At 45.6% G+C, this 25,029-nt stretch overlaps 2 protein-coding genes across 5 annotated transcripts in view; one reads left to right on the forward strand and one right to left on the reverse strand.

The window, feature by feature from the left end:
- Positions 1-168: 168 nt before the first annotated feature.
- Positions 169-21,102, forward strand: TRAFD1 (TRAF-type zinc finger domain containing 1). Of its 2 annotated transcripts, none has more exons than XM_082324645.1 (11): positions 169-349; positions 1,721-1,856; positions 1,930-1,983; positions 3,181-3,454; positions 4,473-4,742; positions 5,484-5,557; positions 5,753-5,968; positions 8,250-8,556; positions 9,296-9,371; positions 9,516-9,635; positions 20,604-21,102. In XM_082324645.1, exons 1-11 carry the CDS (start codon positions 300-302, stop codon positions 20,704-20,706), a joined length of 1,680 nt encoding a protein of 559 aa, XP_082180771.1. In that variant the 5' UTR covers positions 169-299; the 3' UTR covers positions 20,707-21,102. The 2 variants fall into 2 exon arrangements, with proteins under 2 accessions (XP_082180771.1, XP_082180772.1); XM_082324646.1 differs by lacking the exon at positions 20,604-21,102 and adding an exon at positions 7,812-7,938 and having other exon boundaries at positions 9,516-10,338.
- HECTD4 (HECT domain E3 ubiquitin protein ligase 4) overlaps positions 11,344-25,029 on the reverse strand; it is a 77,253-nt gene continuing 63,567 nt past the window's right edge. For all 3 annotated transcript variants that reach the window (XM_082324639.1, XM_082324640.1, XM_082324638.1), the window contains exons 63-76: positions 24,427-24,650; positions 24,194-24,345; positions 23,884-23,990; positions 22,861-22,984; positions 21,896-22,086; positions 21,116-21,262; positions 19,841-19,960; positions 19,543-19,698; positions 17,528-17,631; positions 16,377-16,598; positions 15,734-15,900; positions 15,062-15,257; positions 14,356-14,578; positions 11,344-13,864 (exon numbers count right to left, since the gene is read on the reverse strand). In XM_082324639.1, coding sequence (XP_082180765.1) covers positions 13,728-13,864; positions 14,356-14,578; positions 15,062-15,257; positions 15,734-15,900; positions 16,377-16,598; positions 17,528-17,631; positions 19,543-19,698; positions 19,841-19,960; positions 21,116-21,262; positions 21,896-22,086; positions 22,861-22,984; positions 23,884-23,990; positions 24,194-24,345; positions 24,427-24,650 — 2,270 coding nt within the window. In that variant the 3' untranslated portion in view covers positions 11,344-13,727. The remainder of the gene's footprint in view (positions 13,865-14,355; positions 14,579-15,061; positions 15,258-15,733; positions 15,901-16,376; positions 16,599-17,527; positions 17,632-19,542; positions 19,699-19,840; positions 19,961-21,115; positions 21,263-21,895; positions 22,087-22,860; positions 22,985-23,883; positions 23,991-24,193; positions 24,346-24,426; positions 24,651-25,029) is intronic.

The following is a 25,029-nucleotide window of genomic DNA, read 5'->3' on the forward strand; positions in this document are numbered from 1 at the left end:
GCGGTCGCCGTTGCGTTCCCGAGGAGCCGGCGGAGCGGGGCCGGTGCTTTTCCCCTTCTCCGGGCTGGGTCGATTCCCCGCCGGGCCGCGCTGCGCTGCCGAGGGCGGGGGTGTCTCCTCCCTCCCGCCTTGCCGCTGCCTGAGGCGCGGCCGCCCCCCGCCCTCTCCCCGGGCCGGGGGCAGGGAGCAGCCGCCCGCCGCGCTGAGGGGCCGGGGCCGTCCCTTCCCCGCGCTGAGGTACCGGTACCCTGAGGGGCTGAGGGAAAGGGGGTGCCTCGCTTTCGGCCCCCGGACAGAAAATGGCTATAGCGGCAGTTACCGAGGCGGAAACCCGGCTGTGTGGCAACTGGTAAGAAATGAAACTGCACGGTTGGCAGGGCTGACTCTGTGTCGGGCCTGTCCTTCGGCAGGCAGGCTGGCGATCCAGTAAGTAAGCGGCGTGTATTCCCTTGAAACGCTATAAAGGTGCAAATTAATAACGAACATACCACCTTTTTAGAAATGTTTGGGTTTTGGTTTTACCTTGTCAGGTATTGGTGTCTTATAAAGTAGTTTTGCCAACCTTTACTCACGTTTCTGACTTAACAGGCAACTAGATAGAAACGAAAGTATTCCAGTCGAAATGAAGACTCGATTTTCAGTGAGGTACACATGAGGTACATGACTGCGAGTTGTTCTTTAGCAGCTGCGTGGCTCAGAGATGCGAAAATAGAATCAATAGGCACATATTGTTGTGGCAGTTGTTTCTCTGATAACAGTTCTCTTTCTGTAAAGCGCTGGTGTTGGTAATACATTTACTGATAATGACGTAACCTCAGAAGTTGCGTCCTGAATACAAGCAACTAAAGAAATCAACTTTTTTTTTTTCTTAAAGAGACATGGGAATCCAAACAGTTTCTTGCAACCTCAGTCCGGTTTGCTTGCAGGCAGCGAGTATGCGCGGTTCAGACGCTGCTGTTGGACTGCGTTGCTTTGCTAGGCTGTTGGCTGCTTGGGATCTGGCAAGGGAGAAAACTGAACAGCCATAGTGTTTTTCCTTTGAGACAAGGAAGGCACTAAGCAATAGGTTATAAAGTTAATGTTGGTGTTGTGAAGGCTGATTTCTTGTGTGCAGGGGGGGAATGATGCTACTGCTTGAGGCAGGAATAAGGGCTAAGCTCCTAGTGTCTCAGTTCTTTTTGCACCTTTTGTGTTCGTAAGCCTTGCATCCTCCTTAAGAAAGGAAAATGAGTATCATGGAAATGAGGTGAGTTGGGGAATTTTGGCTACGGAGTAATATGGTTACCGCTATCATTCCCTGAACAGATCTGGCCTAACAGGATCTGTTAATTATTTTTTCCAAGCAGAGCACTGTTCGACCTCTCATAACCAAGTTATTTTCAGGAAGAAACTTTGATCTTCTTGGATTAGTTTGTTAACTTGAACCTGATGATAACTTGTTTATGCTGCAAAATTTATCTTTCACGTAAGAAGATAAATCCACCTTGATTTTATCTTAATGCAGTGTGAAAACTGTGACTTTTGCATGCTATATGTGTTAATATCCCAACTATAAAGGAACATGGAGGCCTGGCTGGGCTTGCCTTTCTCTTTAGTTACTCAGTTCTCTAACCCATGAGTTCATAGAAAGCTGTCTTAGGATTTTTTTTTGTTATGAAAAACTACTTGGAATTGTTGTCAGTGTATTTTCTGAAAAGTAACCTCTGTGACTTTCTCCTAGCAAAAAGGATATTCCTGTTGCTAATTTCATCATGCATGAAATCCACTGTAGGAGAAATATTGAAGTATGCCGCTACTGCAGTGAATTAATCCCAAAGACTGAAATGAAGAACCATTTTGAGACTGAACACGTGCAGGTGAGAAACAAATTTCTCCTCTAAAATCGCTGACTTCTATGGCAATTAATCTAACGAGGTCTGTTTATTGTAGGTTACCTGCAAATGTAGGATGAAGATAGAAAAATGTCTCTTGAAGGATCATGAGGTTGGTGCACTTTGTGTTATTAGACGCTTGGCAGGTACTCTGTGGTATTTCCAAGCACTGATTCTAGAGCCTTTCTGTCAGCCGAGACCTGGATTCCAACCTGTGATTGATGGTTCCTTTTTATTGAACTGTGCTTTCTAAATTCACACCCTCTGACAGAAAGTGGCTGGAAACAGCCTTAAAGTGGTGGAGCCTGCTCAGGCCTTCTTATAAAAGGGGTATCTGTGATAATGGGTGATTTTTGTCCTTATTAGTGAGGAAGATGAAAAATGGTACGCTATTTCCAAAGTACAGAACGTGATTAACTTGACTTTTTTCATTCCTTTAACATTACACATTTCTGACTCCGCTGCAGTCGTTATGTGAGTTTTAATAACTCATTGTGTCCAAACAGACTTTTAAAATAGCTTACAAAGTAAACTAAAATGGGACACAGTAGGATTTTCTGAGTTTCTGAATCCAGTTGGCTGCTGTCACAGGCAATCTTGTTATAAATGTCAGCACCTTCCCTTCCTATGGGCTCATTTAAAGGCAGCTCTGGAAGTGCCACACAGGTCTGCTTATCAATGAGGAAAAAAGGATTTTCTTTGGAGATGTGTCCAGTTCAAAACCTTGGAAGTCGTTTATCCTGCACGTTTGTGTGTAGTGCTTTTAGTTTTGTTTATAAAGCAAATGACGATGTATTATTGCAGCATCTGTGATTATAACGTATTTCGTTTATGTTTAACCCCTTTTGAAGGGCAGCTTACCTGTCATTCAGTGTCGGGTAACGAACACATGTAAGCAATTCTTTTTGAGTAGTAAATGTGCTGTAAATCTGTTCCCTAATATAACACACACGAGCATGTTTTTAGCAGTACTCAATGAAATGTGATTAGTACTGGATGTCAAGACTGTATGTAAAAGCTAACTTCAAAAAGCACCATGTGAGTCTGCGGTCCAAGCGTTACAGATTAAAAAAAAAATGTTCTGAGTATTCTGAGTGCTTCAGCTAGCATGTTTATGACTACGCAGCTTATATGACGTGCTGATCTTATATTTCTCACGTAGTATCTTATTTCAGGCTGTTCCTTAGCGTAGCTTTGGATCTGGCTAAACAAACAATAGACTGCTCAGCTCTTAAGCAAACTGAGAACCTCCCTCCTCCTTTGCCTCAGTCTTCCATGTGTTAAGAATAACCCCTCTTTCTTTTTCCAGGCGTCGGCGTGCCCTCTGCGTCCCGCCGTCTGCCAGTACTGTGACATACAGCTCACTTTCAACAAGCTCCAGGACCATGAAATTTACTGCGGAGCTAGGACCGAGAGATGTGGTGGGTGCGGTCGTAACATCATGGTGAAAGATCTGAAAGAGCATCCTCCAGTCTGTGGGCAAGAAGTGAAACAAGTAAGAGGAAGCAGAACAGTGCCTGGCTTTGAGGATGAGGATGCAGATTTGCACACCCTTCGAGACATTAGAAACCGACTGAGATCAGGTAACTGTGCCGGGCCTTTGTGGAGAATGCCCCTGGTGCTAGAAAAGCAGATTTAGAGCAGCTGTGTAGGAGACAAAACACTTAAGGACATTAGCGGAAGAAATGTTGCAGCAGCACAAAGAAATCAAAAGTGAGGGAAGGTGTAGAGAAGAGCAATAATTGGCTTCTAATTTGACATTTGGCAGCTGATCCAAGTCTAATGTTTTGTAATTGCTTTCTGTGAAAATACTGAATAATGAAAGCTCCAGAGGCGCTTTCCAGGCGTGAGTGGGACCGTTTTGCCGTGGAATAGAACGGCAAAGGTATAAGCCAGCTAAACAGAGGACTGCGGAGGTACCCGGTGTGAAAGCCCAGGCCGCTGCCTGTTCTTTTGTTTCTGAGTATCTGGCTTAAAAATGAAATTGGAGTTGTTTGCTCACTGCAAATTCTGTCCGTTTTTGTTGAGCAGCTGCACTCCTCTCTACTCCAGTTCAACAGAAGGGTAGGTAAGGTCTGGACGTGGGTTCACGTATGTAATGCTGCGCATTTCTGCAGTGACATCCCGTAGCTTTCCTACCAGAAAAGATTCCGTGGTTTTCTTCTGTACAATTCCCACTGTTGTCAAGTGTAATATCATTAAAAGGAATTTGTTTTCCTATCAATATACTGAAGAAACAAAGCGGAAACATTTCAGCCTTGTAAAAGGGCCGAGACTACAGTATATTAATTGGACCTTGTCCACGGTGTAGGTCACAGAAGGTTCCTCAGTGACTTCGTAAAGCTCCCAAGAAGCTTAAGTTCAAGCTTTTGGAGTAAGAGGAACGACTTTCTTCTTTTTCTCCTTTTTGGCTTGTTACAAACAAAAATAGAATGAGTGTTTTGACGCAGGTGTCCTCCTAGGCTTTGAAACGCTGATCTCCATGAGTGTCCACACGTGCACGTGTGAAACCCTCGCGGTTGAGCTAGTCTCGTGCGCAGAAGTGAACTGCTTGTTGCAGGCTTAACGTTCTCTCACATTTATGGTATTTGTCTTTTGAAGAGGATGAACTGGAGCAGCTGGAGAGAAAAGAAAACACTCGTTCTTCACTTTATGAAGAGTGGAATGCTGATTTAGACTACGTGTTGGCTCTTAGCCTACAAAATGAGAATAATCCTCACAATAATACTGCAGCTGAAATTCCCGGTGACTTCTGGGAAAACTACTACACCAAAGAGTCTCTGCCATCGGCCCGTCTTAATGAAACAGACGAGTCAAATCTCTTCTCCTGTGACTCTTTAGTGTCTTTTAGCACATCAAACCACGTAAAAAGTAAGGATAAATGCTGTTGTGGTGGGTTTTTTTCCCTTAAAGTTTGAGAGAGTGGAGAAGGAAAGAGAGGATTCTGGGACTGGGAATGTCAAAGATTATTTAGGTATTTTAAAATGTCAAAATGAGTATCTCTGGGACTCCCTCTAAATCATTTTTAGATAATTGATACACAGGAGATTAGACTCTCCATGACTTCCATTCTTCCTTTCTTAAATTTTATCTTCCACTTCCTCAAAACTTGGCAACATTAGTGTTTAAAATAGTTTCTTTCAAAGAGGTATTACTAAAGCAATAGAGCAAGGGAAGAAGCAATAAAAGGTGTAGTGAATCTCTGACCTTGATATGAGGCGAGAGCTTCGTAACAACTGAGTAGGTGACAACTTTCTTGTTGAAGTCAACGTGAGCGGGAGGATCTGGGGGAGACCTGAAGTGCCAGCTTATTTGGAAAGGAGAAATGGTGCTAAAGGATTTATTGAAGGCAGTAACAGGGTTTTTTACCAGACTGTTCGATATTATCTTTGACCCCCAAACATTGTTCTCACTCTGGGTGAATTTGCTTATGTGAAATTCAGCAAGTGGGATTAGAGTAACTGTTTCCTTAGCATGTGCTCTGGTTGCTGTCCCGTGGCACAAAACAGGAGTCTGTTCCTTAGGAATTCTGAAGATAAGTCCAACTGCAAGGTGCAGCTGCATCAGACTTCTCTATGGCAGAGGATATAACCGTTGTTACTTATTTTGCAGACGATGAGATCATCATGTTGCCATGTGAATTTTGCGAGGACCTCTACCCTGCCGAAGACCTGATTCTTCATCAGGTTTAGTACTTTCTTGTATTGTATCTAGGGGTTTGCAGTAAAGACTTTTTTGTGCTACCGTGGCTGAACAGGGCTGCAGTCGTCACTCAGTGATACTGTGACAACTCTAGCAATTTTGTCTTTGCAAAGCGTGGTTTTTAAAGTCCATCTGTGCTCAACAGGAGAGCTAATTTTTCCATGTTGCTTGCATAACAGACAGGTTGTAACCCAGCAAGTGCCTTTGCCTCGTTCAGTAAAAGAAGTTCTTCTCCAAGTCCACGAGAATACGACGGTCTGCGTGCTCTTGGGTCCAAAAGCTGTAGGTCTCTCTCTTCATCCCAGCCCCAAGCTGCCCCGGCAGAAGGAGACACTATGATTCCGTGTGAATTTTGTGGCGTCCAACTAGAAGAGGAGACGCTCTTTCATCACCAGGTACTAAACAGAACTTGATCTGTTGTATCACAGCCAGCTGTCAAGAACTGTGCCAAGTCCTGCGGCCTCTTGTTGTGGCACGCTTCAGGAATCCCAGTAACTGTCCCCTGTGTCAGATCTTCCTAAACAAAGCCTCTTGGGTCCCATCTAAAATGGGATGGGAGGCTCTTACTGAACAATAACCATCATTTTTGAAAGCCCTCATAGCAAAAGCTAAACAAAAGGCCCTGAAATTGCGCAATATAAATGTTTGACTTGCACGTAAAAGTTATGTTGAAACCAGGATGTATGAATCACGGCTAAGGTGGGAGAGGAGCACAGGCGTATGACCCGTGGGGTGAGAGGGGAAGTAGACAACGCAGACTACAAATCTGGGAGATGGAGGAATGTCTCGGCGGGGGGATGTGCAGAGAGAGGAAGGGTAAGAGCGTGAACATATCCAAAGCTCAGCCTAAGAGAGAAGTGGTGGGTTTATGAAATGATGGGTGCTGCAGAGCGCTTACTAGGGCATGCTGATTGTCCTGTACATCGCTGTCTGGTGCTTCTGACGTGGAAAGAACGCCAGGCCTTGGTACTGCTGAAGCTGTTACTGCTTTTCAAGAATGCTGGACAGATACCAGCCGGACCGCTGGGTGCTTTAATGCTTCTGTACGCCCAAAGAGCAGATCTGGGGAGCGGTGTGCGCGTGGAAGAGACAGTCCTCTGGAATTTGCTGCTGTTACAGACAAGTTCTGCAAATGCTGAGCTTGCTCATTTTCTGTTTCACAGCTGAAGGAATTGGGAAGTTAACAGTTCCTACAGCCCTGACTAGCAAACTAGTGAAGCTGCATTTGTTTGTTTGTTTTTCTAGGCCTTTCCTCCCCTTGGTGATAGTAAATTCAATATTAATAGAAATGAGATCTGATAAAATTCCATAGCTTTTCCTTTGCTAAATAGCAGTGCTTGCCACGAAGGAGAAGTCCCATCCACTTCCTATTATGGTTGCCTGTTGGAAGACTGTTTTTTTAATCTAACTATTTTGGAAATGCAGAATGCAAAGACTGCTTTATCTACAAGCTTCTAATATTTTTGGTGATGTTTGTGTACGATAATCAGGACTTGTTAAGAATTAGTGACGGGAGCTGAGTTGCCACAGCATAGTTTGTTTGCAAACCACGAAAAGGACGCCCTGTATTTAAAGTTTTGTGTTCCACATAGTATTCCTGGTATCTAACAAAGGTAACAAATGTTTTCCTTTCTAGTTCATATTTTTGTTTTGTGTCCTATGGGTGTCTGTCTGCCTGTTTTGTTGTTCCTTGATGTAATTAACCTGCAGAAAAACATGACTTTATGACAAGGAGAGCCAGCAAGGGCACTTCTGCGGGCGGCATGACTTGGAAATCACTTTTAACTTGATTTCTGTCCTTGGATTTTATGATGGCACCGATACCGGGTTGATATCAGGAACTTGATCAGAATTACAGTGACAGTGCTTCGGGGCTGCTTTCCCCACGCCTGGGACTGGCTTTGCAGGGTCAGTTCTAGGTGTGAGAGGCAGAGGCTGAATAAGAGAGCGTCTGGTTGGTGGCTGGCTGGCAGTGAGGCCCCAAATACAGGCTGGTTCTGTTCAGCAGGACTGGCTCACGCTGCCAGTTCCGCTTTTGCTTAGGTCCTGTGACAGCCAGTGCTTATTCCTAAGCTCTGCGTACGAGAAAACGTGGGTGTCGGCAAGCAATATCTGCCTCTTCCTAAAAGCAATTCCCTACTAACCTTAATCTGTCTGAGGGATGGTGCTCTGCAGTGTTTTTACAGGACTAAGTCTGAATGAGCTGTCATTTAAAGTCGAATGTGTGTTTTGCTTTAGCACCATTGCGATCTGCGCCCAGCCAGCCCAGCAGCCAGCTTTCCATCTCAGCAGCTGCTGTCTCCTCAAGCCAACAGAGGGAGAAGAGAATCACCAGAGCTGGCTCGGAGACGAATCAGGCATCAAGGTGTGGGCAAAACACAGACTTACGCACACCCTTTTCCTTTACGTTTGCAGGAACGCTGTGCATGTTCCAAGCTGAATAGATGTGTTACCCTCTTCTGTCTCCAAAATTTAAAAACCCTTCGATCCCCTGCGATTGGTCTAGTTTTACTTAAGAAAGATTAAATCGCTGAAACTCGGTATCCTCAAAGATGGTGGTTATGAAGCCCTATGCCGCTGGAGTGGAAATTAGGTCTAGTTTTGTTTCTGAATAGTCTCTAGTGTCTCATGCTGCATTTACTGTTCCTATTAAGTGCTGTCGTCTTGTCCTCTCAGGAGATGTTTCTCCTTGGTGCACAGAAGGCTTCGGGCAGCAGAGGCTCAGCTATCCTGCGCGAGGGACCAAGTCACCGAGAGAGACGGCCGACGCCGGGAAGGCACCGTTGCCCTCTGCGGCGAGAGCTGGCGGTGCTCCCGACGCGAGAGGGAAGCCCGGGAAGGTGGCTGGCAGCGAGGGAAGACCGAAGAACAGAGGTGCAAGTGAATCTGCAGATAGGACGGCGCCACGGGCGAGACCTATTCAGAACTTTCATTCCGAAGCCGTCACACCCAGCTTCTCGAGAACTTCTCCAACCCAACCAAGGTAATGCCTTTCTCCTCCCTTACGCCCTGAAGCGTAAGGGATCAGTGGCGCCGTATGAGCAAGTTCTGCTCTGCTGAAAGCGGGGGCGCAGCCTTAGGCCTGGCGCATTCTGATCTTCGGGTGGCAGCAAGCCCGCAGCAGCAGGAGTGACAAGTCCGTTCCAGTCCTCTGCCTCATTTCCTTATGGTGCAAATCTGGATGCCCTCGTGTTTGGTTTCACTCAGCTTAATTTGGCTGGCGCTTTCCTGAGTTTCAAACAGCGAACTTTGGCTTTTACATCCAAATAGAACGGACAAAATGGGCACTGGGAGACAGGGCAGGATAACGCCTTGTTCCCTCTCCATCGTAGCACTTGCAGCTTTTCTCTTTGCTCCTTCAAAACTCAAAACGCACAGAAAGCTAAAATGGAATCCAAACATTTTAGCGCGATGCCTTTATGGCTCATCACCTACTTCCTTTGCTGCCTAACTCAGCCTGCCGCACCCCTCGCCTCGGTCGCCGGTTGGGTTTTTATTTCCCTCCCTGCTGCGCAGTGTGTGTTAGCGAAATGCCTGAGGGCTGCTGGCTGGGATGTGGTTCTGCCACAAAAATAACTGGGTCGGGGTTCAGGAGAAGCACGAAGGCTTCGTCCTTCACCTTCCAAAGTCGCCCTGGTGCGAAGGCGCTGTGTTTATGCAGCAGTAAGAGCGCGGAAGGCGGTAGGCTTGCTTCCTCTGAGCCTGTCCCTGTTCTTCTGCAGCCGCACCAGCAATGGGGGAGGAAGGCGCCTCGGGACGTCGGATGGCCCCGTCGGCTTCAGGCGCAGGAACGCAAAGGTAACCGTCTTTTTGTGACGGCTTTGCCAGGACGACGAGCTTATTTTACACTCCTTCCTGCTACAGGGAGGTTTCTAGCGCTCGCTCGTTAGCAAGTACTCTTTGAAAACAGCATCTTTACTTTTTTCTCCCCCTTCCCTTTAGGCAAAAGCCCAGAGCCCAGCATCTGCTCAGCCAGAGAAGTGACCCACCGCTTACGGGAGACACGCGTAGCGCTCTGCCCGCTGTCACTCTGCACTCCGGTGCTTATTTGTCTGAGCGCAGGTAAAGCCCTGTATCGCCATGGCATTGCAGACTTTCTATGAATTTAAATTTTTATAGGCCGCGATCATCATATATATATATATATATAAAAAAATGTATTTTTAATTTGTGAGAGTATACTACAGGTTTTTACTTCTGTGATCTATGCTAGCAACGTCCCAGAATGGCAAATTTGCTGCTGCCTTGGGAACCACCCGGGCTATGCCGCGGGGGCTGCGCGTCCTCGGCTGTTATACGGAGAGGGGGATTACGCTTCTCAGCGGAGAAGCTCTGAGCCCGGGGCTGTGTTGTAAGACGCTTTTTAATGCTGTATTAGTCCGTGCTTTTTAAATTCCTTGTAATAAAATTTATCTAACGATGTCCCAAACCATTGTGTAGTAAAAAAATCTGTTACGTGAGGCGAGGCGGGATCACGAACGCTCTTTGGGGAAGTTTATCACCGAGTCGGACCCTTTTGCTAACTGCTGTTCCGCTGTTACTACCTGCATTAGGTCGTGGGTAATTTGCACAATTAAAGCTGTTTCACCCCTCGTGCTTTGGCCCAGTGTTAGGGTATTAGGAATGCAAAAGCTGGAGCAGGCAGGGCTTGGCTAATGACCATGGGCATCTGGCTAATTAACTGGGTACAGCAGATGGCATGAGCGGGGCTAATTAGCCGCTCGCCCTGCTGGGGCAAGGCTGCTGCCGGAGGCCTCGTTGCTGCTGCCGGCACCAAGCTGCGGCGTGGAGGACGAACGATGGCTGAAGGGGTCTTGGTTTTAAAATAAAGACATTTTACGGACGCTTCCACCAAATGTAAGCGTTTATTTATACAAGAAAAGCAGAATAAAGGTATTTAAAAACTGGTGGCAAGCAACCTTACGATGGCATTTGGGGGAAAACTGCTATGGCAAGGACAGGGAATCTAAGCTGGCTCTTCTGGCTTGTGAGGGTTCACGGGACGCCTCGTTCGGAAACTGGGAGTGTGAAAAATCACCAACTACCGAGCTGACAGCGGGGCGCGGCTGCGTTGTTCCTCGGGCGTGAGAAAAACTGCACTTGCTCCATTAAGAGAAATATTAGCAATCATTGTGCTTGCTCTCCCTTTTGTACAAAATATTTACATTTCTGTTCCAAGTAAATACAAATTACTAACCCATAAAAGTGGGATTTGAAAGCAGATAACCTGCCACTTCATTTCCAGCGGCTCTCATCCTCTGCCTCAGGGCAGCTTCAGCAGCAGAGGATTTCTTTCGTTATTTCCAGCCCCAAAGAAGGACACACAACATCTAAAGGGATGTTAAGAATCTCCTTTATGCAGGTGTACACTGGATGGCCAAGAGCACTTAACAGGTTAATGCTGTGTACGGTACCAAGATGGACACACACCAAGCTAGAACTAATACCCAGCTCCAGAGTTTTTCCATTGTTTAGCATAATTTTACATTCTGAATGAATATATATTAAAAAAAAAATCATCACAAACCAACCTTCGCTGTGACAAACAAGCCTATTACAGACAATGTCAAGTTCATTTAAAGCACAAGGAAGTAATGATGATTAGAAAAGCTTTAATTAAAGGCCAGGTGAGCTACAGGCGAACCACTGCAGCACGCGCTTCCCAGGAACGGAACGAAACAAAACCAAAGCAAGCCCAAGCCCCCACCACAACTCCGTCTCCTGCAGGGCTCAGACCATTCTTCAGAAAAAAAAAAAACAAACCCCAAGGTCAATGAAGGTTATTTATTGGTGTGACATTTTTCCTGTATAAGAAGCTTCATTTACACAGCGAGGTGTAAACAGCATTGACTAAAAGTTTGTTATTTGTAATCATAAATAATTAATTGTAATAAATATGTATCAAGTAACTTTACAGCACGCTTTGCAGGGCCAAGACGCGGATATGTTCCACTCAAATGTGCTCTCTGGAAGGAGAAGACAGACGTTAGCAGCAGTTTCTTACTCACAGCTGTAACCACAGCCTTGGAAAACGCTGGCGCACCGAGCTCCCGAGCCCCGGCGAGCGAGGTGTCTGCACTGCGAGTCCACCCAAAGCGTTATGGGCTTGAAATGGGCGATTTTAAACCCGGTACAAAGCCAGGATCCGCCGGCCAGAAAGAAACCCCACCGGTATCCTCGTCGGCAGCGGTTCTGCCGTGACACTCGGCCGCCGCCCTTCACGGTTCCTCGCGGCACCCGTTTGGGAGCACGCGGCCCGGGTGGGAATAAACCGGCTCCGAGCCGCTCCTTCTGCTTAGTTTTCCCCTCGGTTTTTGTAAACTCCACGTGTGTTTGCGCTTACTCTGAATGATTTCTCAGCTACATATATGCTTCTACCAGGAAATGGACAAGATTCAAGAGTAAATATTCTTCCTACATGGATCTGTTCCTTTGAAAGGGCAATATGCAAGAGGAGGGTAACAGCTTCCTAACCACAGGATCTGCAGACTCTGGGTGCCGACAACTACCTCTACAACTGGTGCACGCACGTTTTTCCATTCGCTCACAGAAGAACAAGAATATACACGCTTGTTGAGGCTCTCCTCTCTTACTCACGGCTTCCAAGTACCACACGCTCACCATTCCCAATATTCACAATAATATACAATAAATACAGCTTTTTCAATTCCCATGACCACCGACAAGCCGAATTAGCGTATGCTGTCTTCTAAGGAGACGTAGAACACCACCTTAAGTACAGTTACGCACCATCGTCGACCTTTCGCCTGGTCGATGTGCGCCAAGCACATCGGAAGGAAAAGAACGAAGGCGTAGCTCAGTACTGGCACTTAATGTAGGTATAGTACCGAGCCGAGCAGCACAGCGGTGATCTCGGTGTGTCCTCTTCGGGTCTTCAGCACGCAGGCGATTCTCGCTCGTGCCGGGCTCCGAGCGATCAACAAAGCAACGCCGTACTTGGAAACGCACCCGGTGCAGGGCAACCGCTTTGACGCGAGCGAAGGAAGACAGGCGTGTCGATGCGTCGGTCTGAAACCGGCCCAGAACGTATTTCACAAGATACAAAAGTTCAACTTGGCGAATTGTTCTCTCGCCGTAGTCTGCTATTATCTTTTCCACAGAAAATAGAAGCTTTCTCTTCAAACGCCCAGCTCTGTGCCTTCCCCCCGCCTCATCCTCCGTCCGGGTGTCACGCCGCTAGGGCAATTTGCTCTTAGATCAGAGATCATTTTTGAGCACAAAAATGAGTTCCAGGTGCTAAACCACAGGCTGAGCGTTCTGAAAGCTTGTTCGGAAACAGGAGAGAGTCACAGGTCGTAAGCTTGAACGGTGGTATTTTACACCATACAGAGAGAAGTCGTTTTGTTTCTGCTAATATTTTAATTACAATAAATTATTCTGTTACTGAGCAAAGCAGACATTCAAGAACATCTAGGGCAAGAACCCAACTGAATTGCGGCCCTTTCACTGTTCTTTCAATTGGAAGTCTTCCTAATCAAAAGTGCCTAGCTGAAACCCCAAATTAACTGCGGCAGCTACCCGTGTGCTTGCTTCTAGTTTAAAAAGTTACAAGAAAATGGTGGAAACGTAAACATGCAGTTTGGCAGCAGAGTTTCTGCTCTAAAACTCAAGCATGATCCCTGCCTGCGACAGAAGAGGTGCCGTGCTCTGTGCCTGCAGGCGCCCAGCAGCGATTCCCTCCCCGCACCCGATTCTTTCCATTTTTGTATTCAAAAATGTTTCAGGGGAGAGCGATCTACGAGCCTTCGCCTCCGAGTGCTCCTGAACTCAGAACGCCCTCACTTTTGTTGTGTTTGCATGGGTAATATCGTTCTAAATTACAAAATTAGAAATGTACATGTTTAAAGGTTTGTTGAAATTAAATTATACACAAACTGGTCTTTACTAAACTATCCTACAAATATTCCACAAACAAGGCAGCAAAATAACCAGTCCACCACAAAGTCTACAAATACAAAATGTAAGTCTTCCAGTAATTATTGTAACGGGAACAAAAGTTCAGAAAAGAAACTCAACCTCCCGCTCGTCACACAGTGTTACAGGAGGTATTTTTATGCGAATTGAAGGGTTTCCAACGTTAGCAGAGCCATGAAGCACGCCAGCCCGTCACCTCCAGGCATCCCCTGCTCCCGCTCAGCCGCTGAGCGGATCCTCCCGGTAGTGGATGGCGTAGCGGAGCTTCTCCAGCATTATGTCCAGCGAGGAGTACTGAGGAAGTTTGATCATGAACATGCACGTTTCCACACGGATGTACCGAGAGTCTGGAGAACCTGCGGGGGCGGAAGCGCCAGAAGGGGTTTGAACGCGCCCTCCGCTTTCCACCTCATTCCCCAAAAGCGTCCTTCCCCCACGCCCCTTACCGCGAAGTACCAAAATAACCAGAGTCCTGCCTGTAACGCGTCTCTTGAACCTTAAACACCGCTGTGCTTCTCAGTCAGTCCTCAGGCCGGCATTTTTCCGACAGTCCAATCATTTTAGAAGCATACGAGACAAACACTATACAAAATCTCTTACCGTTTCTAGCGGGCAATGTTTTAAGTACTTAAAAGTTTATTTTAAATTTTATTTTTACGCCATTTAAAAACCAGTTCGCTCTCTTCTTATTTACAGCCATAACTACCTGCCTCCCTCTTGTCATTCTCTGCATTAAATACACTTTTAAATTAAAAATTAAATTAAAAAGAAAGGGGAACTGAAAGCTAGAACCACGACGCGAGCAGAACGGATTTTCTTTGCCTTAGGAGACAGAGGGCAAACGTACCTGCGGCTCCGTCGGGGGGGGCTATTTTCATGGGGTACGGCGGGACGTGGGCAGTGTCGGGGCCTCCGTCTTTGCACGGACAGGTGAAGGGGATTCGTTCCTGGTTACAGGCGAACTTTATGAACTTGCAGAGCTCCTCCTGCGTGAACATCTCCAACGCGCTCCAGAAAAACTCGATGTGCTGATCGGTTTCCATCAAGCCCACCTGGTACATGGTGTGCGCCTAAGAGAAAAGAACACAAGAAGCCCGCTGCTGCTTTCTGCTCCCTCGCAAACCTTCCCCACTGACTCCACCTCTCTCCCCAGGTTCTCCTGCCTTTTCAAAATCGTTAGGGAATCCCGCCATGGCAGAGCCCACCAGCTTCTGTAACGGGCTCCTCTTAGCGCGTCCCCCCTGGAGGGCAGGTAGCGGACATTACTTTTTTGTTTAATGTGCAGGACTGGGGCAGTTCAGCATTGCTGCTGTTTAAGGAAAAGACGAACCAACGCTAACACCCATGGCTGAGAATATTCTACAACTTCTGACACGAGAGAACAGTTCTTCTTATGGCGTAATTCTTATGGTAACGAAATGGAAGTATTTAGGACCAGAAGTTGTCTGTTACAGGTTAATTTTAGATTTTTCAGAAGTTATCTGCAATTCAAAACGGTCCTCTCCTCTATGTGTCAGACAGGAAAGTTTTGCCAAAGAAGTCGTTCTTCCCACCTTGAGAAACTCCAGGTTAATGTACGGAAGCCCACACGTCCTCAGCTCCATCTCTAGAGGGGTCAGCGTAGTCAGAAGCTGCAGGGGAATGATAGACCCGAGCCCAGCGCGCACTGCGGTCATGCACTCCGGAGTCTGCAGCTCACGCATCCTCAAGCTCCGGATCGCTGCTGCGTACACATCCTTGTTCTCCCACCTGCAAGGATTCAGGACAAAACAGGAGAGCGTTGAAGAGCCCTCTTGCCCTACCCCAGACCGTTACATACAGAAGGGTTTTTACAGGGAGATGCTGCTTTGGAATAATTGAGAGTGAGCATTAAGCTATTTGCGTTCTGATGCTTCCCAATTTAATTCCGCTTTCCTCAGCTTCCTCCTCGTCTCTCACACTTGCCCCTTTCTCACAAGCCTCCTAACTGCGGGCGTTCCCTGAAGGCAGCAAACGGCCGATAAGCGCTGCTCCTCAGCTGGCTATTTCTTACAGAACAAAAGGCAGTAAATAGCACCAGTGATTCCAAGCTCCTGCCAAGAGATGTAAAGCTTTCCCAGATCGTTCCAGCCTTCAGCTTGTTACAAAAGCATCTCCGGAGAGCCTGGTGCTTGGAAAATTATCCCAGAGATGCTTCTTTCCCATGTAACCCAGGGCAACATCCTGCCAAGGCAGCTGTTACTCACGCCACTGGAATGTGCCTGCCTCTGGGACAAAGCTCCACCTCCTCCCCTGCAATGGTCAGGTAGGTGAATTTGCAGCACGGCTTGTTCGGACAGTCAGGGCTCTCTGTTGCCAGATGCTGAGAAGCAATTTCTGCACACAGAGCTTCCAGTTCTGTCTCATCATTTATCTGTCAGGAAACACAAGCATAGTGTCCGATGACCGGCATGTCGTACTGCGGTATTCTTGTGACTCGCTCAAGGTATCGCCACGATGTACAAAGTGCACTCATTCCATCGTCCGGAGACATCGCCGACAGCGAAAGCCAGCAATTGCTTCGGTGGGTTATTTTCTGGTTTAGCGCTGCCAAGTTCCAGTAGACATTTCAGAAGCCTTAATTCCACCGTGCCTGGCAGCAGAGGAGACTGAGCAGCTTTTCCAAGCCCTCAGGATGTAAAATCCTGCCCCCAGAAGATGAGTCAAAACACTTCACGACCCTGCTCACATGAAAAACATCATCTGCTAGACAGCGAAGCCGACCATTGCCTTTTAGGGCAGGCAGTAAAGTTAGCTGCTGCTAGAACAACATGCTTATGGGGGAAACCCTGAGAAAAAAAAGGAGGGAAGAGGGGGGAAAAAAAAAAAAACACAAACAACTTTACTTACATTTTCAAATTTTTTGACATAGTTGTAGGTGAGGATGTCAGCTTCCTGGAGATCAACGTCAGGATCCAGTGGCTCTCCCACCAGCGTCTTCCAGAAGGAGGGCAGGAGGTCAAGTGGCAGAGGAACATCTGCTCGAATTGCAATACCCAAGAGCTGCCCGAAGAAATGGAATAACTGCTCCTCCGCGTAGGTTAAAGGGCCAGGCGTCAAAATGTACTTCCCCTTCAGGAAAAAAACCAAACCAGAATAGAGCACACAAACCAGTATTTAACAACTGGTGCATACCCTGCAGGGCCACGAGTTAACAGCCTTCTGAAAATACTGCTTTGACCACAATGAATACTGTTTAGTTGGCTACAAAAGCATTTGCTCAAGCGTGGCATGGAGTCCGTATATATTATACAGTGATCACATCACACTATAATTTAATGATCAAGCCCCACTTTTTACAAGCTCTGTTAATCAGCATTCACAAGACCTTTCTGTATTTATGTCACCAGTTCGATATCTAAGCCTTTCAGCTGGGGGATGTCTCTGAAATTCAGCCTGGATACGCGAAGCCAGCTTTGCTACGTAGCTGGCCTTGCGGGAAGCGGGCTGTTTTCCTACCTTGTGAATATTCCTAGGAAGGAGCTATGCCTCAACTACCGTACATTCTTTGGGCCTTAAGCTTTATCTTGTTTCTGTAATACATCTACTGCACAAAACAGGAGGACACTAAATATGCATTAAATAGCACGGATGGAGCCTCTGACTCTACTCGCAATGCGAGTGACTTTCCTGGCGACATTCCTGGAGCAATACCAGCAGAATACAACTTCACCAGTTTGGGACGGACAATCTCTAAATGGGACAACTGAACCAGATTCACTCTAAGTGAACTTTGACCAGGAGTTTTAATTCTGCTACATTTTGCAGTTTTGCTACTTGGCTACTTCTTCAGGTACCTGCAATACCCTCTGAAGTGCAACAGGGGATTCATCAACAGTCATCTTCGGTTTCATTAGGCACGTGAGACCTCTCTGGGCTAACGGGGGCTGCTGATCGGAAGCTTCTCTCTGTGTTGCTAACTGAATGTGTTCTACTCCTGTTCAAACACACGCATTCAAAAAGAGAAAAGCAACTTGGTTTCTTGCATTGAGGTATCACACCTTGTTCTTATTGACTGCAGAGCTTGGGCACAACAGGAGAAGGGAGAGCGAGGAGCTCTGTAACTCTTTACAGACTTGCCAGAGGAAGTGACGGAAAGATCCACCTGAAAGAGAGAGGGGCAAAACAATGAAATGCCCTCCGGGGTTTGTCACCACCACATTTTAATCCAGAATTTGCCGTTCTTCTTGAAATCGCGTTTCACGCCTTAGATCGCATGCTTAACCTCTCCGACTGCGCCGACACGTGGCTTAAAGGGTGGGGTAGATGCCGGCCATGCCAGCCTACCATTCACGTGCAAGTCCACATTTAAATAGTTTAGTTATAGGCAAAAAAATATTCATGAACTGCTTCCTGCTGAATTCCTAAGTGCTGCTTTGTCCTCCAGCACTCTATGCCTAAGACCAGCACAAGCATTTGTTATACCAGTTGGCCTGCAAATGGAATTTGTTAGATTAGAAGATGAATGGTGCTGTCTTCAGAGCAACCGAGCATTTCCACTGCTAAAAGCAGCGAGGCAACGCATCAGAAATCATTACAGATGCTGAGCTGTGGACATAACATTTATCTCTTTATAGATACTGTCAGTAACCACCACAGACCTTGAAAAGAAAAGAATTCCCCTTGAGAGAAGGCATCAAGGAGCCCTCTGTTCAGCTAAGAGGTGCACACTGACAAGAATTTTCCTTTACACAATGCGATAGATGACACCAGTTGCTAATACGAGAAGTGCATTTGGGGCTTTTCTTCCCTAACTCCATATACCCCCACGAGTCTCCAAAAAGGACCTCTTACAATCAGCACGCAGAGACCGCATTAATTTAGATAGTGGCGATCAATTTTCTTCTTTGAGACGCAACTGCTATTTCCCTTGATACCCTATCAATTATTCAACAGATCTGCAAAGCAAGATTTTCTCGGCTCGTGTTTAAACGAAGTCTCTTCCCGGAGTACGCGCAACCTGCGTAGCATCCAAGGGAGCCAGCACCCCCAAAGAAAGTCAATACCCAAATGAGGCCAAACAGCATTCACGTAAAGCTCGCAAATTAAAATACAGTGTCAAGAGAAGAAAAGGCATAATAATCTTGTTTAATAAAGTAAGATTATTGCTTAACACTTTCTGTTGAAGAGCAGTAGTGCTATGTCTGAGGAGCCTGTCTCTGTAGTGGTTAGAGTGAAGTCTGGGCAGTTAAATGTCTGTTCCTTTCTGAGGTTCATTCTTTTAACCAGTCACATGAAAATTATTAAAATGATTACAAGAAATACTGCACGTCTCCTCACAAAAATGAGCAAGATGCAATTTTAATACTATTTGCGGCAAAAATTAAGGACAGTTTTTAAAGCAACAAAACCCTTACCGTACTCAGCATCTCTTCAGCTTGGCTGGGACAAGCTGAAGTTCATACTTCTGATGTCAAGTTGGAAACAATTCTCAAAACCACCTTGCCTGGGCCTGACCATTTTTAATTGTCAACGCTTGCCTATTCCTTGACAGCTATGTTTGATCACGTATCCTACACTAGTATTTAACGGTATCTTAGCCTATTGGCTATACAATCTCACATTACTTTAACAATAAAAGCCACAGTAGCGTTACCCAGCTCATTACTGGCAAGAAAGTACTTAAAAAAAAAAAAAAAAATCTTTATCAGCACAGTCTGGGTTTACCATGGCTGAGCATCAAAACAACCTGAAGAGACATCTTACTAAATGCTCTCCCCATGCTTCAAACAACTTACTCTTACTTTATTTACTTGCTCTCGTTAGCCAAGTCGCAGCCCAGGCACTCATACTTCTGCTGTATTAGCTAAAATATGAAAGTTATCCATCTGGCTTGCTTAATTCTTGGAAGCTTCATTCTTTTTCATCTGCAGCACTACAAACACCAGAAAGGTGACGCTGCTCTTTAAAGTTAACACCAGCCACATTCTGGCGAAAACTTGGATTCCACCTGGAACAAGCCCTCACGACTGTACCTGATGTCACCCACGCTGGTAACTCCGTAATCCTGACTTACTTGTTCCATGAACCTCCTCCCCCGTGAACCGAATGTTGAACGCGTACGTGGGGTCTCCACCGCTGGCAAGTTTAACGCAGAGCTGGGAGGACGGCACACAGGCTAGCTGTCTCGCTGCCTGACAGAAATAGGAATTTTCTGAAGAACGGATCTCCCCTATTTAAAAACAAAAGAAAAAAAAAAAAGTCCCCATACTCAGCGTATTTTGCACTAATAAGCATCTGAGCTTGTTTCAAGCAGATCTGACTTGTTGCAATGGATTAAAAAGAATTTTGAAAAGGATAAGCGTTTCCCATACCTCCAACTATTTCCAAGGGATCCAGGGTGATTTCCGGAGCTGCATGATCAGCAGTTCTTTGGACAGTGGCATTCAGCACTCTGTTCATTACAGTTACCTTTGTGTCATAAAAGATTAAGCCTAAATAAAGAAACACATATTTCAGTCTAGTTAATCTATCCCTTTACAATCTTATTTTCTGAAATTCTCTAATGGACAACGGTAGAGTCATAACTTCATCTTCCTTAGGTAGGTAAGATATGGCTAATCCACCTCTTCACTTTTTTTTTTTCCTAATTATTTGTTACTAACGTTTACTGGAAGCAGCGCATTGGGTTAGAACACTGATGAACACACTTCTCATGTTATATAAACAGATCCTAGCAACTCCACCAGAGTATCTGCAAATCAGAAACCCTTTGCCAAATAGCTTTCAGAAATCTGAGATGTTTTGACAGTAATGCTAGAGGCAAGAAAACATGATAAAAAAATAGGGCTGTCACGTTGCACCATAAATACGGGCTCTATAAAGACAAATCTCTGAACATTCCTCACTTCTCCGTACTGGCTTTACAAGTTTTTTTCCTAGCTGGGCCAATAAAAAGCCTGCTTACACACATTGACACCGTCGGTGAATTCTGTATCATCTTCTTCAGCAGAAAACAAGTTTGGGAAATGTAATGACCTAAATCTTGGTTTTGTTTGTTGTCTAATGAAGGCTTGTAAAAACTATTTTAAACGCTCATGCACGGTAAGCATTTTCTTGACCTCTCTAATTCTACAGCTTTGATGACAACGAGGATGCCAACGTGTCCTGGGACTTTCACCTGATCTGCTGCTTGTTGACTAACAAGAATTTTAATTTATGGATACGCCCAAGAAGATAAAGGCACATTTGAAGGCCGCCCACAGAGAGAAAAGACGGGCCAACTCCCTCCATGGTCAAGAAAGGTGCACAGTGTCTACTTGCAAGAATAATCCCCCTCGCCTTTAAAAAAAACAAACCAAGAGAAAGAACAAACGCTCCCACACTGAGAAGTGCCCTTGGGTGAGTGCCGTTTGTTGGCTGTCACCTCAGACAGACCGTGTGCCAGCTTACTGGGCTGAGAACAAAGCCAATAAGCCTTTGTCAGCACACTGAAACCACTCACTGTCTCTCTTTCCCTCTCCCCTCCATGTTCTCCTTTCTGTCACATGTATACAAGCGTTAAAAGCTTCTGCAAAACATACTAAGAAATTCACTGTGGTGCTTAGTGCACCCTTTCAGGCAATAATCACGATCCCTCAGAAACCGACCTTTGGCCTCCTGCAGTAAGGCAGCAATACTATTAGCGTACATCTCGGTCTGCCGAAGCTCCACCAACGGCAAGAAGAACGTCTCCAATGTTGTATTGAGAGACTGAAGCAGTGCAAACCGTAGGCGTAGACTTTCGACGGGAACATCTGAGGTGGGAAACATCCAGTCAGAGAGATAAAGAGATTCCCTACCTACTGCAAAGTCCATCTTCCCAGCAGATTCAGTCCAGAAGCCAGAGAAGCTTCCTTCTAAAGCAGCCCCTCCTGATCCCTGCACATCAACAAGAGGGCTGGAGATGCAAGAACAGCCGTGATCCGTGATGTTCCTTCCTGGACCTCAAGCCTCTGGGTGTCTGAGTCCAGTATCTTTCATCATCACTGAATTTGCATTATCTGGAGACCCTTTTAAAGGAACTTGGTGCTTGGAACAGGATGTAGGTGACTAAGGTCTGCCTAGGTCCAGAATCAAAATCCAGCCTTCCTTCCCCCGCAAGCTAAACTCACCAGCTATCTTCCTGCTCCAGCCTGATCTGGGAGGTACGCTCGGAGAGCGGAGAACAGTTGCAGTGCATTTCCAACAATGCTGCCAAAGGCACCGCGGTGCCCAAGCACACCCAAGGGGAGAGAAGACCTAGGCTCAGTGTCCCCCTCAGCCCACAGAGGCTCCAATCCGCAACCTCCAAGGAATGTCCCAACGACCTGGGCGACAGCCAGGTCGTTCAGGAGCACTACCCAGCTCTTCTGTTGAAGCAAGCCTCTATGCAAACGATCTATACGTACTCAACAGACAGGAAATTCTGGGATCTGCTGCATCAGCTGGATCCAAATAAACTTCATGGGGATGGAGTCGTGCTGGTGTAATTGCAAGGTGACGACAAAGCCTGTTAATATACTGGACAAGGGCTACATCCATTTCCAGCGTCCATTTCCGGGACGCTTTTTGAGCATGTCTTGCATCAATGCAGGCACACCTGAAACGTAAAAGGCATGAGACCTGTTGAAACGTAAGTGCAATACCGCTTACTAAGAGCACGTTGCGCACAACCCCAGGTAGCTCGTTCTGCTTCTCTCCCCTTTTCTTAAGTGGAGCTGTTTCATTACCAAAATTCCAGTTTGAGAATAAGAACTGATTTATCACCTACCTGGCCTCACTGTTATTAAATAATAAAAAAAGGAACTGCCTATTAAGCTTACTTACTGCACTATCTTCTTTACGCTCTGAAGCGGATATAGGGGAAGGAGATGTGGCAATTAGCTTGTGGCTTGACACAGGGAGATAAGGAGGATTCATTTAAGGGACTTTCTTCCTGTTCCCTCTTCTACATTACTCCTGACCCACTAACAACACTGCCAGTTTAAACAACTACCCAGTGCACAGAACAGAAATCTGTTGTGGAAAGAAATCAGAGACAGCCGGATGGATCTATAATTCTCATCAGGCCAGTTTATTATACAGTTTGGAAGCGACAAAGGACAGTATGGCATACGATTTTGTTAGCTATGTTGTGTACAAGACAGTCAGGAATCTGCATTCTGACATCATAGTGACTCTTTTAAAGCATGTTTTAAGAAAATAACCAACAATTTTCTCTACAGGCCTTGCAGCCATGGTGACAAACAGAAGTTTGTGTGTTAGTAACACACTGGTTACAGATACTTGGAGTAGGAACACTTGGGATCAAGTTTTTTTTGAAGTGTGCACAATTAATCAGCATTGCCTTTACAAAAAGATTTGCAAAACTTACCTTTCAAAATGTAGATCATATCCACAGGACAGAATAGCTCTCCATACACTACGGATATCCTGTTTAGATCGGTCAACCACAAATCTGTGAAATCCATCCAGTGTCAAATACTTCTCCTCAGGAACTGACAGCAAAGATATGACCATCAAATAGTTAATGACTTACTATAAAGTCTATGCACCACACAGGAAAACGGTCGGTGTACAAGGTGGCTACCTGCCAGCTTTCTCCTGGTTCTACCCATCCCACCATGGCTCATTTCTTGAGTCGTTCTAAACATCATGCTATTCAGGTCCAAGCTGGCCTTCAGGAAACAGCACTCATTCTTTCTTCTCAAGGATGCAAATCCCCCAGCAGCCCTCTGGAATAGCTCCACCAATGTATCTAACCAGGTATCAAGGATCCATACTTGGCTGAATGCCTAAATTCCCCTCTTCTGAACTAACCTGGCACTTCCTACAGTGAAGAGCAGAGTCCAAGCTCACGTCTATTCACTCCTCCACCTGACTAGAGAAAGAAATATCAAGCAAGACCCTGGAACTAACCCCTGTCATGGCATGGCTGTGCTGTCTCCTCCACGGATAGACTAGTTGTGAGGCATGTGAAGCTTCTTTCATCCAAATTTCCTCTTGTAGCTTAATAATTTTCCTATATAAGTTGAGAAACATGATTTAAAAGCACCTAGTTCCACCCCATGATATCCTAATCTGCCACTGTACAAAAAAAGCCTTGAAATTATGCCTCTTAGGAAGTCAGTTCTCTACCCAGTGTATTCACACAGGCTACGCACACTGTTGCATGAACTGCATGAGTGTGGTTTGCTCTCACTTACGTTGATGAGTCCAGATTTACAGATTTACAAATAAAAGCAGCATTTTAAATCACTATTTAAAAAAAATAGTTAGCCTCATTAAGAGCAAAGACAAACCAAATCTATCGTGACATCATATAAGCATGCCAATACAAAAACCATATTTCTTTTCTACGATGTAATGCTATAGAAAAATTCTATACAGCTACTACCTTCCTGTTTCTTCGTGGGAGACTTCTCAGGGTCCTTCTCTTCAGGTTTGCTCTTCTCAGGAGATTTTGGCTTTACGGTAGGTTTCTTCTCACTTAAGGCTGTTCGGCTAAGGGACAAAGGGAATGTTAGGATGAAAGTTTTCTTTTGTCTGTTCAAGAAGCCAAAACATTCCTTGAAGGTCTTTTATAATCTCAAAGTCACATTTCCCTCTTCCAATCCGTACACATACGGAGGGAGGGGGAATAAAAATCTGGATTCCTAAAGAGAAATCAAATGTTTCGCAACTGTCAAAAGGCTGAAGACACCAACCTGACACTATTGAGCATAGACTTTTCCTTTGTAGGTGGTTTAGTCACTGGGCGCTTGGTGCTCACAACTTTCACTGGATGCTGTTCTTTGCCCGTCTTGTTGTACTTGCTCTTGTCAAATTTCGGCTTGGGCACACCGTATTTCCTTAAAATCTTCCAACATAGAAAGTGAATAATTATACAATGCTCTCAAGTTACACAAAAAGATGCTGAAAATAGTTTTCAAAGCACTACCTGCGTAAGCTGGTCCTCTAGCACCTTCTTTGGAGGGCGGACATTTGTGAAGAACACATGAAGAAGGTTTCCAGGCGTCTGAGAATTTATCTGTTCTTTGCTAAGATAGATATCAGCAACCTTAATGGGTTTCGCTGGAGTTAGGCTCAGCATTTGCTCAGAATGGATGCAGCTTTTAAATATTTCTGTGAGGACTTCTCGAGCACCTGGGACCAATTTCTCACCTAATTAAAAAAATGCAGTATGGCACAAAATACCATGACAACTGTTTAGAATTTGAAATGTGAAAAAACGTTTTGCATTCAGCTAAAATATTGTATCACATGCCCCTTGCTCCAAGAAAGAAAATCACTTGGAAAAATTCTACTAGCAGACCTGAACTTTCTGCACTCCAATCCCCTCATTTATGACAGAGAATTGAATGCCTTCTCCTGTTTTGGCCACATACTGTAATTATTATTTGAGTGACTGTAGTGGTAATGAAAAAGTAGATTATTTATGAAGCCAGTATAAAAATTATGTTGTGTAGGTACACGCTGACACCTATCAATTGAACTAGTAGTCAGCTGAACTTCCTCCAAGTGTTATCCTCCCCTGTTCCTT

The sequence above is a fragment of the Platalea leucorodia genome (genome assembly GCF_965183815.1).
Source record: "Platalea leucorodia genome assembly, chromosome: 12".
In the NCBI taxonomy this organism is placed as follows: Eukaryota; Metazoa; Chordata; class Aves; order Pelecaniformes; family Threskiornithidae; genus Platalea; species Platalea leucorodia.